This window comes from Eurypyga helias, unplaced genomic scaffold, assembly GCF_000690775.1.
Source record: "Eurypyga helias isolate BGI_N326 unplaced genomic scaffold, ASM69077v1 scaffold2540, whole genome shotgun sequence".
NCBI classification, from domain to species: Eukaryota; Metazoa; Chordata; class Aves; order Eurypygiformes; family Eurypygidae; genus Eurypyga; species Eurypyga helias.
Window position 1 is genome coordinate 67828 of NW_010223622.1, and position 15201 is coordinate 83028.

The 15201-nt window shown below is 43.1% G+C and overlaps 1 protein-coding gene across 1 annotated transcript in view; it reads right to left on the reverse strand.

Annotated features, from left to right (window-relative positions):
- The window catches only part of LOC104505702 (rab GTPase-activating protein 1-like), a 71147-nt gene extending 57415 nt beyond the window's left edge, over positions 1-13732 (reverse strand). Inside the window, exons 1-2 of the mRNA XM_010146422.1 lie at positions 13565-13732; positions 5923-6051 (exon numbers count right to left, since the gene is read on the reverse strand). Of these exons, the coding sequence (XP_010144724.1) occupies positions 5923-6051; positions 13565-13732 (297 nt within the window). The remainder of the gene's footprint in view (positions 1-5922; positions 6052-13564) is intronic.
- Between the last annotated feature and the right edge of the window lie 1469 nt (positions 13733-15201).

The following is a 15201-nucleotide window of genomic DNA, read 5'->3' on the forward strand; positions in this document are numbered from 1 at the left end:
GCTGTCCTGGCTGTGTCCTCTCCCAGCTTCTTCAGAACACAAGGGCAGTGTAAGAAACTGAAAAAGTCGTCGGCTTAATGTAAACGTTGCTTAGCAACAACTATATTGTCTATTCTCTGCACAAATCCAAAACACAGCCTCATACTAGCTACTTGGAAGAAAATTAACTCTATCCCAGCCAAAATCAGCACAATGCGCTAGTGAAGAGAGACAGCAAGTGAGCTGGTTTTACTCCTTTCCATTGAAACTCCCATCAATCAATATATAATCCCCTGTTAAACCATGCTTGCAGAAAATTACTTCCAGATAAAACAGCAACAGACTGTGAATAAAGTAAGCCACCCACATCAGTAAGGTCTGAGCTTCAAAACACCGGTTTGAATTCAAAACATGTAAATAGCAACATTATTCAATGTAGTTTTATGTAGTTTTAAAACTACACAAAGAACAATTCTGAAATCAGAAAAAGCCTAGCACAGCTCTTGCTACCTTAGCCTTTTCAACTCTGCTAGCAGACCCGTTCTCCATGAGCCATACAAGGGTCCTGGTAATTGTGGAGGCACCTGGGAGGGATCGATAACCTTGTCAGTACAGTGACAGGTGACGAAAATGTGTGTGTTTGCTTTGCGTTGAAAAAAACCCACTTTTTTTTTCAAGGCTATTTGCTTCTCTCACGTGAGGTGCTGAAAGCAGCAACTCTGTAACACCACTGGGCCTACTGGGAAGCCTTATCTCCTCCAAAGCAGGGAGAGATTCAGAGAGCTAGAAAGAAGCTTCTCTTTGAAGAACTTCAATATATCAGGTCATTCCTGCCACTGATGATGATGGAAGATGAGACAAATAGTCACCGTGATACCTGAGCCACGCAAGATACGACATCATTACAGACACTGTCCCATAAGCAGGAAAATCCTCCCTGCAGGAGCCGTTACTCAGTTCCTGTATAGCCCACCCATGTGTTCCACTGACCTTCACTGGGCACAGGGTATCCCTCCACCTACTTCTCCACGACACTCAACTTCATGGCATTTCTAGATCTGCAGTGGAACACATTTTGAATGCCTTAGCTCTGCTCTATTTCCAAGTATCACCAGACAGTCACGGAGAAACAGACACAACTCCCGGAATTCACTTGAAAACTGTCAAACTAGGAGAAAATCTCCAAGACTGACTTTCTCCCACTCAACCGACGGGTCAGGTGTAAGGACAGAGGTGAGAGGCTTCCTATATTAAAATCAAAGGACATTACCATTTCCTTACGACATACGCAGACCTCTACAACAGAGATTGCAGTACGAGATGGAAAAGGCAATTGAGCCAGATTTAGTAAGTATGCAGAATGTGTTTTAATAAAATAGCACCATTAAGATTAACCTTCATTAATCTACAATAGGCTCTTTCTTCATTCTTTAGTTCATCAAATATCAGAGACAAAGGAAAACCTCAGAAATCCCTTGAAAAAGAGAAAAACTAGGAAAGAAAAAAAGCAATGGAGCTTTCTAATACATCACCTTCAAAATCCAAGGGTTAGGTCCTGAACTCATGAGTTAAACTTAAATGTGGAATTAAGGAGAAAAAACACCAAGTATTTTTTCATTTGCCTTCCCTAGAACAATGTCAGCTGGAACTCAAGAAAAAAAGAGAAGCAAGAAGTGGTGCATTATTACTACATGTTAAATTCCTGTTTTGTTTTGCAGTAATGTGGGAATAAAAAGAAACACTGGAAAAGATATAGCAAGACTATGAAACCTGGCCACACCATGACTCTATTTTCAGTTTTTATGCCTCAGTAATCAGCTTGGAAACCTGAAGAAAGCACTCCCTGGCACTTACTGTGTGATACTTACTCTAAAAACATCTGGTGTTTAGTCTACAAATACTAGTACCGGAAAGATGCACAGTGCCCCATTCATACAACTGAAAAAACCCCATGTTTAAAGGTCCTGTTTGGTCTTTTTTTGAACAGAACAAGTTTTGCTGCACCCGACAAGACAAACAACTACTCTTCATATAACCTCTGCACTCCCTGGGACCTCTGCTAGTGATAATTATTGAGACTACAGTTTCCTGTTTGAGCATGTCAACTCCTGCAATTATTATATCCTGTTTGCAAATAAATACCATTATTATAATATCTAATTACAGAATCATGGAATAGTTGAGGTTGAAAGGCACCTCTGGAGAGCATCTTGTCTAAACTACCTCCTTGAATCAGGGTTAACTACAGCACGTTGCTCAGGGCCAGTTGTGTTTTTAATTTCTCCACAGATGGAGATTCCCAAACCTCCTTAGACAACCTGCTCTTGTGTCTGATCATGACTGGAGTTAATAAATAAATAAAAAGCTTTTAAAGAAATACATTATATTCTTTCATTCTGTGCCCACTGCCTCGTGTCTGTTCACAGGACACCACTGAGAAAAGCCAGGCTCCCTATCCTTTAGCATTTATATATATCGGTAACGCTCCCCTGAGTCTTCTCTGCTCCAGGCTGAACAGCCGCAGCTCTCCCAGCCCTTCCTCACAGGAGAGATGTTCCAGTCCCTTCATCATCTTCACAGCCCTTCGCCAGACTCTCACCATTGTAGCTGTGCCTCTCGCCCTGGGGAGACCTGCCCCAGCACAGTACTCCAGATGTGTCTCACCAGTGCTGAGTAGAGGAAAAGGATCACATCCCTGACCTGCTGGCAACACTCCTCCCAGTGGAGGCCAGATACAACTGGCCTTCTTTGCAGGAAGGGCTGACGTTCAACCTGGTGCCCACCAGGACCCCCAGGTCCTTTCCTGCTAAGCTGCTTTCCAGACAGCTGGCCCCCAGCAGGTCCCGGTGTATGGGGCTGTCCCTCCCAGGTGGCAGGACTCTGCACTTCCCTTCACTGAACTTCATGAGATTTCTGCTGGCCTGTTTCTCCAGCCTGTCAAGGTCCCTCTGGATGGCAGCACACCCACCCGGTCCATCAGCCACTCCTCCCAGCTCTGTGTCACCTGCAAACTTGCTGAGGGCGCCCTCTGCTCCGTCATTCTGGTCATTCAGGAGAAGCAGCACTGGTGTCAGCATTAACCTCTGAGGTACAGCACTAATAACTGGCCTCCAGCTGGACATCCTGCTGACAACCACTTGAACCTAGCAATTAAGCCAGATTTCAACCCACCTCACTGACCACTTGTCTAGTCCATACTGCATCAGTTTGTCTATAAGGTTATGGAGATGGTGTCTGTACCTGCTGTACTGGAGATAAACAGCATTCTCAGCTCCCACCTCATCCACCAAGGCAGTAATTTCATCATAAAAAGTTATCACATTGTTTAAGCATGATTTACCCTTCAAAAAACCATGTTGATTACTCCCGATCACCTTCTTCACTATGAGCTGATTGTCTTTTCTGCCTATCAAATAGCTAAGGGGCCATCTCCAGTCAGAGGTTATGTTCCTGTGATTCAGACTTGGCTCTCTAAGGACATCCTAGTTGGCAAAAGTGAAAAAAGTTGATCCGCATAAATAGAAGCCGGGACCGTGAAGTCAGTTTAACCCTCGAGTGTTTTAACTGAACGTGGGACATCGAGTTAACGGAGTCAAGGCATCACATAATCCCTCAGCAGGGATGTGTAACAGAAATACTAAGATCAGTCTGAAAGAAGTACAAATGGAAACGTCTGCACGCAAAAGCACCAGAAGAAACAATACAGAGAAGGGGTGATGAGAACGGCATGTACTGATAAGCAAGGACACAAGTGACAGCAGTCAAACAATGAGAAATGTCTTGCTACATCCTAGACCAGAAGGCCGGCATTCTGGCGAGGCCACCCTAGAGATGACCAGCCGGTCGGAGACCCGCAGCAGAGCTACAGCACGCCACCTCTCCCAACAGGAAAACAGGCTGGAAGCCACAAACCCATCCACACCCAGGGAAGAGGCACAAAGGGCAGCAATGAAAGGCTGAAGCAAGCAAGCTCCTGAGGAACAGATCACACCAGGAGAACCATTTGACTCCTCTAGACCACAAAAACTTTGTCTAACAGCCAGTTTACTGTCCTCAATCAAGAGGAACCTGAGAGACTTGTGAGTCCTTAAAGTGAGGACTTTATAACCACTGCCCCTCACCCTCATCACACCCAAGTGATCCTGGCCAGACAGAAGCCGTGGTGTTGGTGAGCACGTGGCTATCAGGCCAAGTGGCATCTATGACAGGAGAAGTGCAAGTGAGTGAAAAGAGATTAATTTCAATATCATCCTCCTCTCCAACAAGATTCTGCACTGCATTCCTCACATTACGTCCTTGAGGTCTTTCACATTTTCACTCTTTCAAACAGACCACCTTAGGTCCAGAGTTTTCCCTGTTTAGATTAACTTTCCTGACTAAGCCATCAATCCCAACAACAACCCTAACTAAAAGGCTCTGTGTTTCAGAACACTCCTCTCCATGTGCTTCGTTGTTCCCAGCTTAACTCTCAGAAGACTGTTTGGAGGAGAGTTTAGAACCTCTCTTGTGTCTTATATCTGAATGAAGGAAGGAGTAAGCAGAACCCAGCTATACTAATTAGAAGGGTAGAGTGTTACTAACCAGCAGAAGGTAACTTAAATCTTCTACTTTTTCCCATCCGTGATAATCCCAGGTCTCTGCCCTGAACTCTCCTTCCACTCCAACAATCCCTACTAGCCCGTGTGCACTGCTGTAACACAGAGGAGGGTGCCTTGACTCCATGCCTGCTGTTCTCACCTGAGCTTTTCTCTTAAGGGTCGAAATCCAGAACATGAGAAATCCTGCACAGGCAGTGGATTCACTGTCAAATCCTTGGGCCGCCTTCCCGTTCGACAAAGAGATCAGGATTTTATGCCCTGCTTTTAGAAGGCCCCACATGCTGAAGCCATACGAGGCACCATGCACTGAACAGCTGCCTCAAACGCATCCCAAAATACTTTCCCAGCAAAACACATCATATCCACACAAAACACAGATTTAAAAAATCAATTGAAAATATTACTATGGGGCACGCAATCTGTTGCACAAGAAAATGAGAAAGGCAGGCTCAAGAAAATTGACAAGTATTTCTTCCAAAAAGTACCACGAGGACTTTTAACTTCTCATCAGAAAAACACACTGAGTAAACAACATAATGTTACGGGACTTGGTAAGTTCTTAAATGATTCATTTTCAGAACTGAGCAAAGAACTAAATATTAAGCACCGAACTATAGTCTTTTGCTCCCAAATACTCTCTTTCAACAGCAGAATTGAAATCTAAATCCATTTTTAATAAAACCTTTGCACAGATCTTTTTTCTGGTTGGAATAAATATAAGTATTGCAAGTACCACTCTTGCAGTTTTAACCAGTACGGAAAAAGTCCTTGCTTAATAAACTACTAAATTAAGCAGCACAAAAGGAAACTAATAAATCTATTGAAAGAGATAAAATAGGCAGGGGGTTAGCGGAGCATTCTCTCTGAAGGATGTTCTGAGCCCATTACTGGGCCACACCAAACACACATTTCCAATCCATGCCCCCACTCCAGCAAATAACAAAAGCACCTGCTTTCAAGATCTGATGTTAAGCCCATCACAGCTATACATATTCCAACAAAATATATAGCAGACCTTTGGTTACATGACTGTCATACATTTGATTAATTGGCTTAGTGTAATCATTGTTTATAAATCAATTAACGAATCAGTGAGTTCTGATAATTGAATTTTTCGATCATGCATCAGTATTTTAATTATTAACTTGTATCTAAGCGAAGAGGAGAAAGCTCAGCGCTTTATTCCAATATAAAAAGCATGTATCTATAAATGTACAAACATATATAAAAAGTAATAAAGTAATGATTTCATTACATCACCTTCCATGTGCTGCTGCCATTCTTAACACTGTACTTTACATTCTCTGTAATAACCCTTGGTGAATGAGAGGAAGACTGTCCTTACCTTAATGTTGCAAGCTTGTTCCATCAGTCTTCTGGCGTTCTCTTCAGCTCTGTACCTCTTGGGCAACTGAACCCTGAAGAATTTTAAAGCTCCTTCAAAATCAGCTTGTAGAAGGTCCTCTTTTGAGGTCTAAAATTAAATACAGGGAGCTACTGTAAATACTGAGAACATGCAGTCATGCTCTTTTACTGGACGTCATTTACCCAATGTATTCCAAACCACTGATACATCAACTCAAAAACATCCTCCCTGAAATCAGCTCTCCAAGCTGTATCTCAGAAAACAAAACAGAGGCTAAAGAACATCCAAGGAATCCCAGGCAGAGCAGCAATTAATATTTTCTAAAGAACCTGTGCGCTAGACCATTGCTGATTCTCATAAAGCTGCCCTAAAAAGACAGCGTATATATAGATATATACGGATGCAGACATGAAGAGCAGAAGGAGAAATGCGTGTGACTCATAAGAGGCATCAGCAAGTCTATGTGCAGAAGTCTGTGACACAATTTCTCAAAGAACACTGTGCCAGAACATGCTTTACGGGCTTGCTCTGTATGCTCCCACAATACCGTACCCCACAGTGTAGTATCAAGCACAACAGGGCAGAAAATGTTGAACATTCAGCATTAATCCAGTCCTGCTGCTGACGGAGCGATAGGATTCACAGGGACCATGCATTCATTTTCAGATTCACCCAGAGGTTTAGCAGATACAAGTACCAAACCTTGGGACAGTTCCTTTAAAAGCTTCACAGAAACTGTGTGTCCAGACAAGACATTTAGGACATCGTCTCAAAAATGTGAACTTCCAGGTCTTTAACCCAGAAAAAGTGAACAAAAATGTGTCAATGCACAGGCTAGTCTGATGGAGACAGGCACTGTGTATCACAGTGTTATTACTACCAATACCTCAGAGGCAGCACTGGTACCTTTGGTTATGGTTAATTGCCAAGTTAATTGCTCAGGTACCACCACCAACATTTTCACGTCTGCATACTCTGCTTTCTCATGAACAACACCCTTTTGGTCACTTTTTTGGCCTTGTTATGCGCATGAGGTATACTACACACAGACAGTTGCAAAGTTCGATTCTTAATTCTACTGTCATCCACTCAAAAGCCTTTGCTGTCTCCAATTTCAGATGTCTTTCTGGAAAACATGTGAGAGATCTGGCTCTACACCAGAAGAACTGGGAGAAACTGTGTAGCCCTTGACATGCAAGAGGCAAGGCTCAAAGATATTATTACTTCTCTTGGGTGTTAAATTCGTTATAAATAAAAATAAATATAATTCTTACTACAACACAGAGAAAATGTCAATTTATTTACAAATCCTCCCTGTGCACCCTACAAACTAGCATCACTAGTTCATTTACATGAAAACAATTAAACCTGCTCTGGAAAAGCCATTCTTGAAAGTATAAAAATATTGTTTCCCAAAGCAAACTGAACTTGAATAGGGTACAGATATTGGACACAAGCAACAGTAATATTCAAATGTAGCCTGCCATATTCCACATTTCTGCCAAAAAGGCTACAGCACCCTACAGACAATCCAAAAAAAAAAAGCAATTTACCCAAACTTGTATTTGGTGAGAGGAAGGGACAAGGGTTTTTGAAAGGATTGTAAATTATGTACCAAACTTGAACAGCAACAGAAGTTCAGGGAGTATTTTCATAGTCATCCAGCATCTTTAACAGTGGAGAGCATGAGCTGCCATCAGGGCTTTGCCACCTAAACACTGATAATCAGCACTGCTCTGCGCCCAAACTTCCACTTCATGGACAGGCACAGCAGTATCTCCTTTGATGTCCTCGATCAAGAGCCTATAAGGCCAAAGCCTACATTCTGCATGTTTACCTATCACCCTGTGTACTTGTGGAGATGATCAAACTGTATACCCTTCCTGGGCACTGCATAGTAGATTTTGCTACCTAAATCACAAGGGAAGCACTAGAAAACTCCAAATTCAACTGGAGTTGCCTCAGTGAATCTGTTTCCCCACGACTGCAGCATTTTAAGGCAGACAACCTTCTGTCATCAAAATCCGCAGAGTTCTCTCAAGACCTATTTGATCCTCCACTCACAGCCAAGGAAGATGCTGGGTCATCACTGCAGGGATGCAAGAAAAGCTGCCTTCAGGATGCTGATGAGGAACGGTCAGCTTTACCAACTACCACATCTGATTCTGTACACAAAGATTTGGCAGGAGGACTCTTGGGCTGAGACTCAGTCAGACAAGCCTGATGTAGTGTTGACAGAAAGCTGGTGCAGTTGGGTGTCCAATGAATCAGACCCACTCCTGCACAGAGCTATGCCCCATGCATCCATTTCCTCTTCCTAACGTTTCACTGAGGTTATAGGTATGTGCTTTTCAGACTGGATTACCGTTTCATATCCACCACGAGCTATGTTGAAGGTTACCTGCAAGTTGTAGAGCGTGCTGGCAGCAGCCTGCGACACAGGCAGCACCCGGCATTGCTGCCAAAACCCGCACTGGCAACTGAGCTGCGTCTGGGCAAAGTTCAGCTGGGTCATGTGGATCGAAAGGCAGTAAACGGTTTGATAACCAGCTTACTTGAAAGCGATTTCCTCCTTCTCTCTCACTGATGCTGACAGCCGTGATCACTATCCAATTCCACTAGATTTCCCTATTACACTGCACATCTGCCTTCTTTGGAGGCAAGCTCTCCTGCATTTCCAGTCGCCTCCTCTTCCTCATGCTGTGCCAGCCTCTCCCATCCTCCTCGGAAACCAGGCAGAACACAGCTCCAACCCCAGGAGCACAGGGACACCAACCAACTTGTAAACCCCATTTTCCCGCTGTCCTTGTTGGGTTTACTCAGAGGTGCTGGGTTACGGCAGTGTTGAAGGACGGGGTGACCTCCAAGCCAGGCTGGCTGGCATGGCCTTGCAGCCGTGGGAGGGGGTCGATCAAGACTTCTGGACACTTGCTCCCAGCAGAAAGCAAACAGCAAAGACCCTTTTGCTCAAAGGTTCAGCATTTCATCAGGAGCTGAGCTATCCTAATTTTAAGCCAGTATTCTTCTTAGAGGTCCTGGCTAGACATTTTTATTTTGGGTTAAATTTTTCTTAAATTAACATAATGCATTCAGTGTTTTGGAATTCATTTTAGAAACCAGAGAAAAACCCTCTAAGAAAAGGTAATAAGCAACAATTAAACTACCCTGCCAAACTTCAGAAGCGCAGATGTCCATCCTGTTATGTCCATCGCACTTCATTTAAAAATAAATTAAAAATACCCCCAGTGGCAAGTATGTCAGAAAACCAGCAATTGCCTGTAAAACATTTAAAGTCAGTTTTAATTCTCCTAGGCTTCTGCTTGAATCACTGTTATAATAATATTTTAACAGCCCCCAAACAAGTTACTCCCATAAAACTGTTACTACTGAGTTTTGAGGTCTCAACCCTGGAAAATTCTTAGTCGGTGAAAATCCCCTAAGAATAATGGTGAATCATGGAGATAAGAACTTATGTGAAAGAGTTTGTTGAACTAAGATTATAGTTATGAAAAATTATAAACCACCACATTGTATAATTTGAGAAAATGAGTGGTAGAGCCTACAATGTTCAGCTCTCTCTGCTGAATATTTTAATTTCATTAAAGTAATCTGTTGATTAAAAAAAAATTAGTTTCACTATTAAATTCAGCTCTCTCTGCTGAATATTTTAATTTCATTAATCTGTTGATTAAAAAAAAAATTAGTTTCACTATTAAAACCACAAGAAATCAAAGTAACATTTTGAGAGCAACATTAACCAGGTTGCATACTTGATATATTTTCCACAAACTCACCTCTTCATGTACTGTTTAAAAACAGGAAGCCAGTCTTTTATGTTGTGTTATATTACAGATACATATATCTATATAAAAGCAGTAAAAAAAAAAAAGTAGCAATGTCGGCATCCAAAGATTCACATTTCTTGACATTGTGTGATTTTAATCAATAAATCATAAAGACATCTCAGGAACCTTTTGGCAGCTGTGTGACAGATAGAGATCTGTAAATTTGCTGGTCACTCAGCCTGTGGAACTCATCAACAACTTATTTTACTAAACCATCTGTAAGTTTAATGAATCAATAATTGAAGTTTGGCAGGTGCATTGCACTTCTGTGCACCCAGGGACTTCAAGGCATTTATTATTGTTCTAGATGTAATTTTCAAATAATCATTGTTTTGGTTAAAATACATATTTAAAACTAGGCAAGAGAGTAACTATGACTATAACATGAACTTTAAAAGTCTCAGCTTGCTTTTTAGGGTTTAGCTAAATATGCCCTCGAATGTCCTTCCCATATCACTTAAGCACTTCAACATATTCATAAAATTATCTTATGAGGATTAGTTCAGAGTAAGGAAAAGCACTTTCTCAGAAGTACTAAGGAAGCTTTCAAATCTAAAGGTGAAGTTCTGGAAAACTGCAAAGGTTCAGAAAACAGGAACAGAATTTGAGAGACTTAATTTCTTTTTTTTTTTTTTAAATCAACAATGTTACCACTACTTCCCCAAAATATTTAGGAAGATTTGATTAAGACAAAGGAAAAAGACTTGGCTTTTTTCTTTAATTTAATTTCTCTGTATTCAATTATTAATTCTGCAGTCTCATTTACTACTGACTTTATCAACTAAAACTCCTATTCCCACCTGGGAACCAATGCAGCAGAAGAAATTTCAGATCAACCACACCACCCTTCATTAATTCAATTCTTCCTCCTTCATACAAACATATAGAAATTACTGATTTCCACAGAATTCTATGTATACAGCATATATATTTAGAATTTCTACAGAACGTCACTGAGCATAAACTGTTTATTTTACACTTTAATGACCATGTGTCAGGAACAAGACCAAGTTAAAGGCTGAAAAGAATCTGGCCATACTCGGTTCCACTCTTTAATTTGCTACTGGTACATTCAAAATGTGTACACGTATCCTCACACTGATTTCCTCAGAGCTTCGTATTTAATCTCCAACACACACAGATGTGGTTTCAAGTTCTTTTAAGAAGATAGGTGATGTAAAATCAAGGCATACAAGCTATTCTTTTCCTAACCTGACAGTTCCTCTTCCACTGGTGGCAACATGACTGCAACGCTGCGTGTTGCATGACTGTGCGCTGTGCTGCCCTAAAGCGCGAGCCACGGATCTGACCTCTGACTGGTGACTCCAAGAGGATGAAGTTAACCGTCTGTGGTGCCAAGGAGCACGAGGGTGCGTAAACTTGGGAGCCAGGCCTGGGAAAGTCTGGTGGGTAAAGCTACGCTGCTACAGTTGCACTGGCACACGCACCTAGCACAATACATCGAGAGGCTCCTGTTACTGGCATCGCTTATGTCCGTGTCTTTATGGTGAAAGCTGCACTGTCCAAAACATCTTTTCCTAAATAAAATCTCTGCTCCCTGTAAAACACTGCTTGGTACACACAGATTATGGAAAAAAACTAACCTTGTTTTTGTGCGCAATGAGTCGGCACCCATAAATATGGCAACACTGCACCCAGCAGTATCCCCTCTGCCCAGATTTTCACCACTGCGTTTCTATGCAGCTCCAGACTTACAAAGGTGATGTTCATTCTGCCACATAAAATACTGATGAATGTGCGTAAACACAAAATCTGCTAGCTTCATCCACCCACAGGCATCCCAGAGGAGAGAAACCCGCACAGAATTAGTGCTGTTTCACTTGCCCATCATCACAGTTAGCTGATGCGGTCAGTAGATGATCTGAATTTTCCTAAGGCTGGTGTAAAGGTTATAGATTATATTTCTCACATAACACTACAATGGCACATATTCTGCCTGTCCTAGGCATTTATTCCCGAAACCACAGCAAAGGAAGAAGCTTATGAATCGAAAAGGGTGTATAGCTCTTGATTTTATGAACCACCAAGATCTTGAAGCACCTTTAGTTCTGCTTCAAGTACAAATTCTTGGTCCTCAGAGATTTCTCATTTCGGAAAAATCCAAAGCATGATCTCTCCTCCTTCATGGAAGGGGTGTATGTCAAAAGGGATATATGTCAGAAGAGGTACATTTAGCTAACAAAACCCGACAGGAAATCACATTGACTCCGCGAGTCAAGACTCTCTAATAAGACAAGCTTTATTTGTATTGTTTTGCCTTTCCCTCCCCTTTTTCCCCTCCTTGTCTATGAAGAATATTATCTCATTCAGCAAAGCCAAGCTGCCTGGGTGATGAAGTATGCTAAATTTCCTGGTATTCTCCATCTGGAGGGCCAGATACCAAGCCTGATTAAGTCAAGTGAAAAAAGAGCTTAGTGGTTTTGTCTCTGCTTTCCTTAGAGCTCATCACAAAACAATTCAGAATGATTTGGCAGTCCTTGCCCAAGAGAGCATCAGCAGGATGGGATGGACGAGTGTTTAGGTACACTTGGAGGCAAACTGGAATAATGCTTACACATAGAACGCATTCAGCCATGCCTTTTTAGCCACTACAGCCAATTCTACAAGTGACTGTAGGGATCCAAATTCATCTGCACTTTACTAGCAATCCAGGTTTTTTTCTTTTTACCTAACATAGTGCAGGGCCACACTGCTTCAACCACCAACCTTTTTCTTTCTTTTTTCTCCTTTTTTTATTTTTTTAAACACTGAACATCTAACACACCGAGCACATTCATTTATGGGAGCGCACTGCAGAACACGGAGACAGGTTTCAGCAGCACAACCAAATGCTGGACAGGCCACTGTATACAGCTACAAACCAGGACTGCACAGGGTATGGAAATAAAGGAAAGGCACCATCCCACTAGCAAACGGGCTGGGATCAGTAAGGTACTGTCTTCACATGCATCACATAGAAATGACATCCTGGTGTGCAAGGCCATCGACCAAGGGTACCTCTGAGCTGCAGCCAGGTTTAGTTCCCATACACCCCAGAGCAGACTCAGCCATGACTAGGCACTGACTTTTGGATTCAACACTGTTTTGGGGTTTTAAGTCTGCTTTGTGCAGCACTAGACATGACAAAAGCACGCTTCTCTGTACCATAACATGCCACACCAATTTCAGGCCATTACCCTTGCAGACATCATTTGCTCTGACAGATAAAAACATCTTTAACAATTCATTTCCCAGATAATCCTACACATGTATTTTAAACTTTTTTTACTTAGCGTCAACTGCCTTTTCAAAGTCAAACACAGAAACAGTAGAAAACCAAAATACATCAACATAGCTTGAATTTTTAGTAATGCTTAAAACTAACCTTTGATGTCACAAGTACAGAATCTGAAATGCTGAGCATTAATGCACTTTCCACCAGTATCTAGAAGCAGACCAGGCATGCTGCTTATCTGGGATCATTACAGGACTGAGAACAAAAGCATTCATGGCTTTAGGAAAGACTTTTTTTTCAGCGCAGCTCGTTAAGGAGTGGCATTGATCCCCATTAGCAGAACTAGCATCCAGCCCTCCCGAGCTAACATCGAAAAGAAAGACTCGGTGCTTAGGAGACGGATTATGAGAAGCCGAGAGGAAAAAATAAGGAGACTTCTCACGCCTCCATTCGGTGTCAAGAATCCTGGGGGAGGGAAGCAGGTTTGGGAGGGAAGATGGCAAATTTGCAATGAATTAATTTCAAGAAAATGTGATCTCACCGCAAGCAGCCGAGGCACGAATAGGCGATGCCCCATTCCCAGAAGTTCCAGCACCCGACACGCATACTCATTCACCAGCTTGCTCCTCTCGTCATGCATGTCCTGGGACTTTTTGACAGGTGGTGTGAGCTTGGCAGCTGGGGTTTTGCAAGGCACCCCTTCTTCCATGAGCAGCAAGTAATAAGTATCCAGAGTGAGAAGAAGAGGCTTTGAATCGCGATTTCAGAAAGTGCAGGATTAGGAGAGCCAGCCTCAGACCTCTGAAATGGGCTGGGATGGCTGCCTACAGCAACGCCCGGCGGTCTCAGAAACAGAAAAGCATCTTCGCTAAGAATCAAGGAAAAATATGATCCACCGTGCTGGCTCAGCCAGAGTCCAAAGCAGATTTGAAAAACAAACCAGAGAAAACATGGATCTAAGAATGTACCTAAAGGGCAGGAAAATGGCAGAAAATGAGTGCAGGAAGGCTGGGGTGGGAGAAAAGCAATGGAGAGCTTTCAGGGCTCAGCGGCTGTGGGTGTGTGTGCCAGCAGGCAGCAGCAGCAATAAGAGCAATAAAGCCAGGGCAGTTCTGAAGCTGAAAAGAGAAAAGGATGAGCTCATTGCAATCTCTGATTCGTGACAAGCGTGGTGGCTGCCGCTGCTGCCGCTCGCGTAATGAAGGGGTAGGCAAGGAGGGGGCTGGGAGGAGGAGGGGGGGGTGAATGAGCATGCAGAGAGCATCTCGGGGGAGAATGCCGTAATAAGAAGCCAATAGTGAGCGGCTGGACAGCTGAGCTTCCCCTCCCCGTCTACCTGAAATCAATTCAGCTGTGACGGGTTTTGCTGTTGACTCCCAGGCTTATGCGGTCTGAACCGCATCCTCCAACGCTCCATGGCTGGGCAGAGGCTGGCCTGCCAGAGCGATGTGTGTCCATCTGCCCCGAATAACGCCATCTGCCCCACAACGCTCCCTACAACCCCGAGCCGGGCCGGTAAGGCAGGAGCCTCTCATCCCTGACGGGTGATGAACGGGAGAGGGCAAGGACATCTGATGGACCGCTGGTGAGAGGGAGCACCCTCTGAGAAGCAGAGAAGCCATAGCCCAGCTCTGCACAGCTTGGGCAGGATCAAATTAAATAACTGAAATGATGATAATCTCCAGCGCTGTGTTCTCAGGAAGCATTTCTAAACCTGGAGACGATGGGCAGGGAGGGAATGACGTCAGCACGTGCATTCGCACTGAATCCAGAAATTAACTGCAGGGCTGTAAGGGAAATGCTATGATGTCACACCTCGAGTCGCCTCGCTTTGCTCCCGTGCAGGGAACAGGCCAGGTGCCTCTGCCGTCTGGGTGAGGAAGCCACGCAGGCATGGCTTCATTTCACTGCTCTGCATTTCAGAAAGCATGCTTTTATGCTGTTTCATTTCTGCATCGCCTCATTACAAAACGGGCCACGCAACAAAGCAATACACACTGCCGATCGGAGCAGACAGTAGTACTCCACACCCGTAGGCGGTAATTTAAAATCTTGTGAGTAGCTCTACGGAATTAAAACACATTACTTACAAGTACTTCTGCAAATGCATATTTAAGATCTAAAAATCATTTGTCTACCATGTCAAAAAAACCCATCTTCATTTAAAATACTAATGTC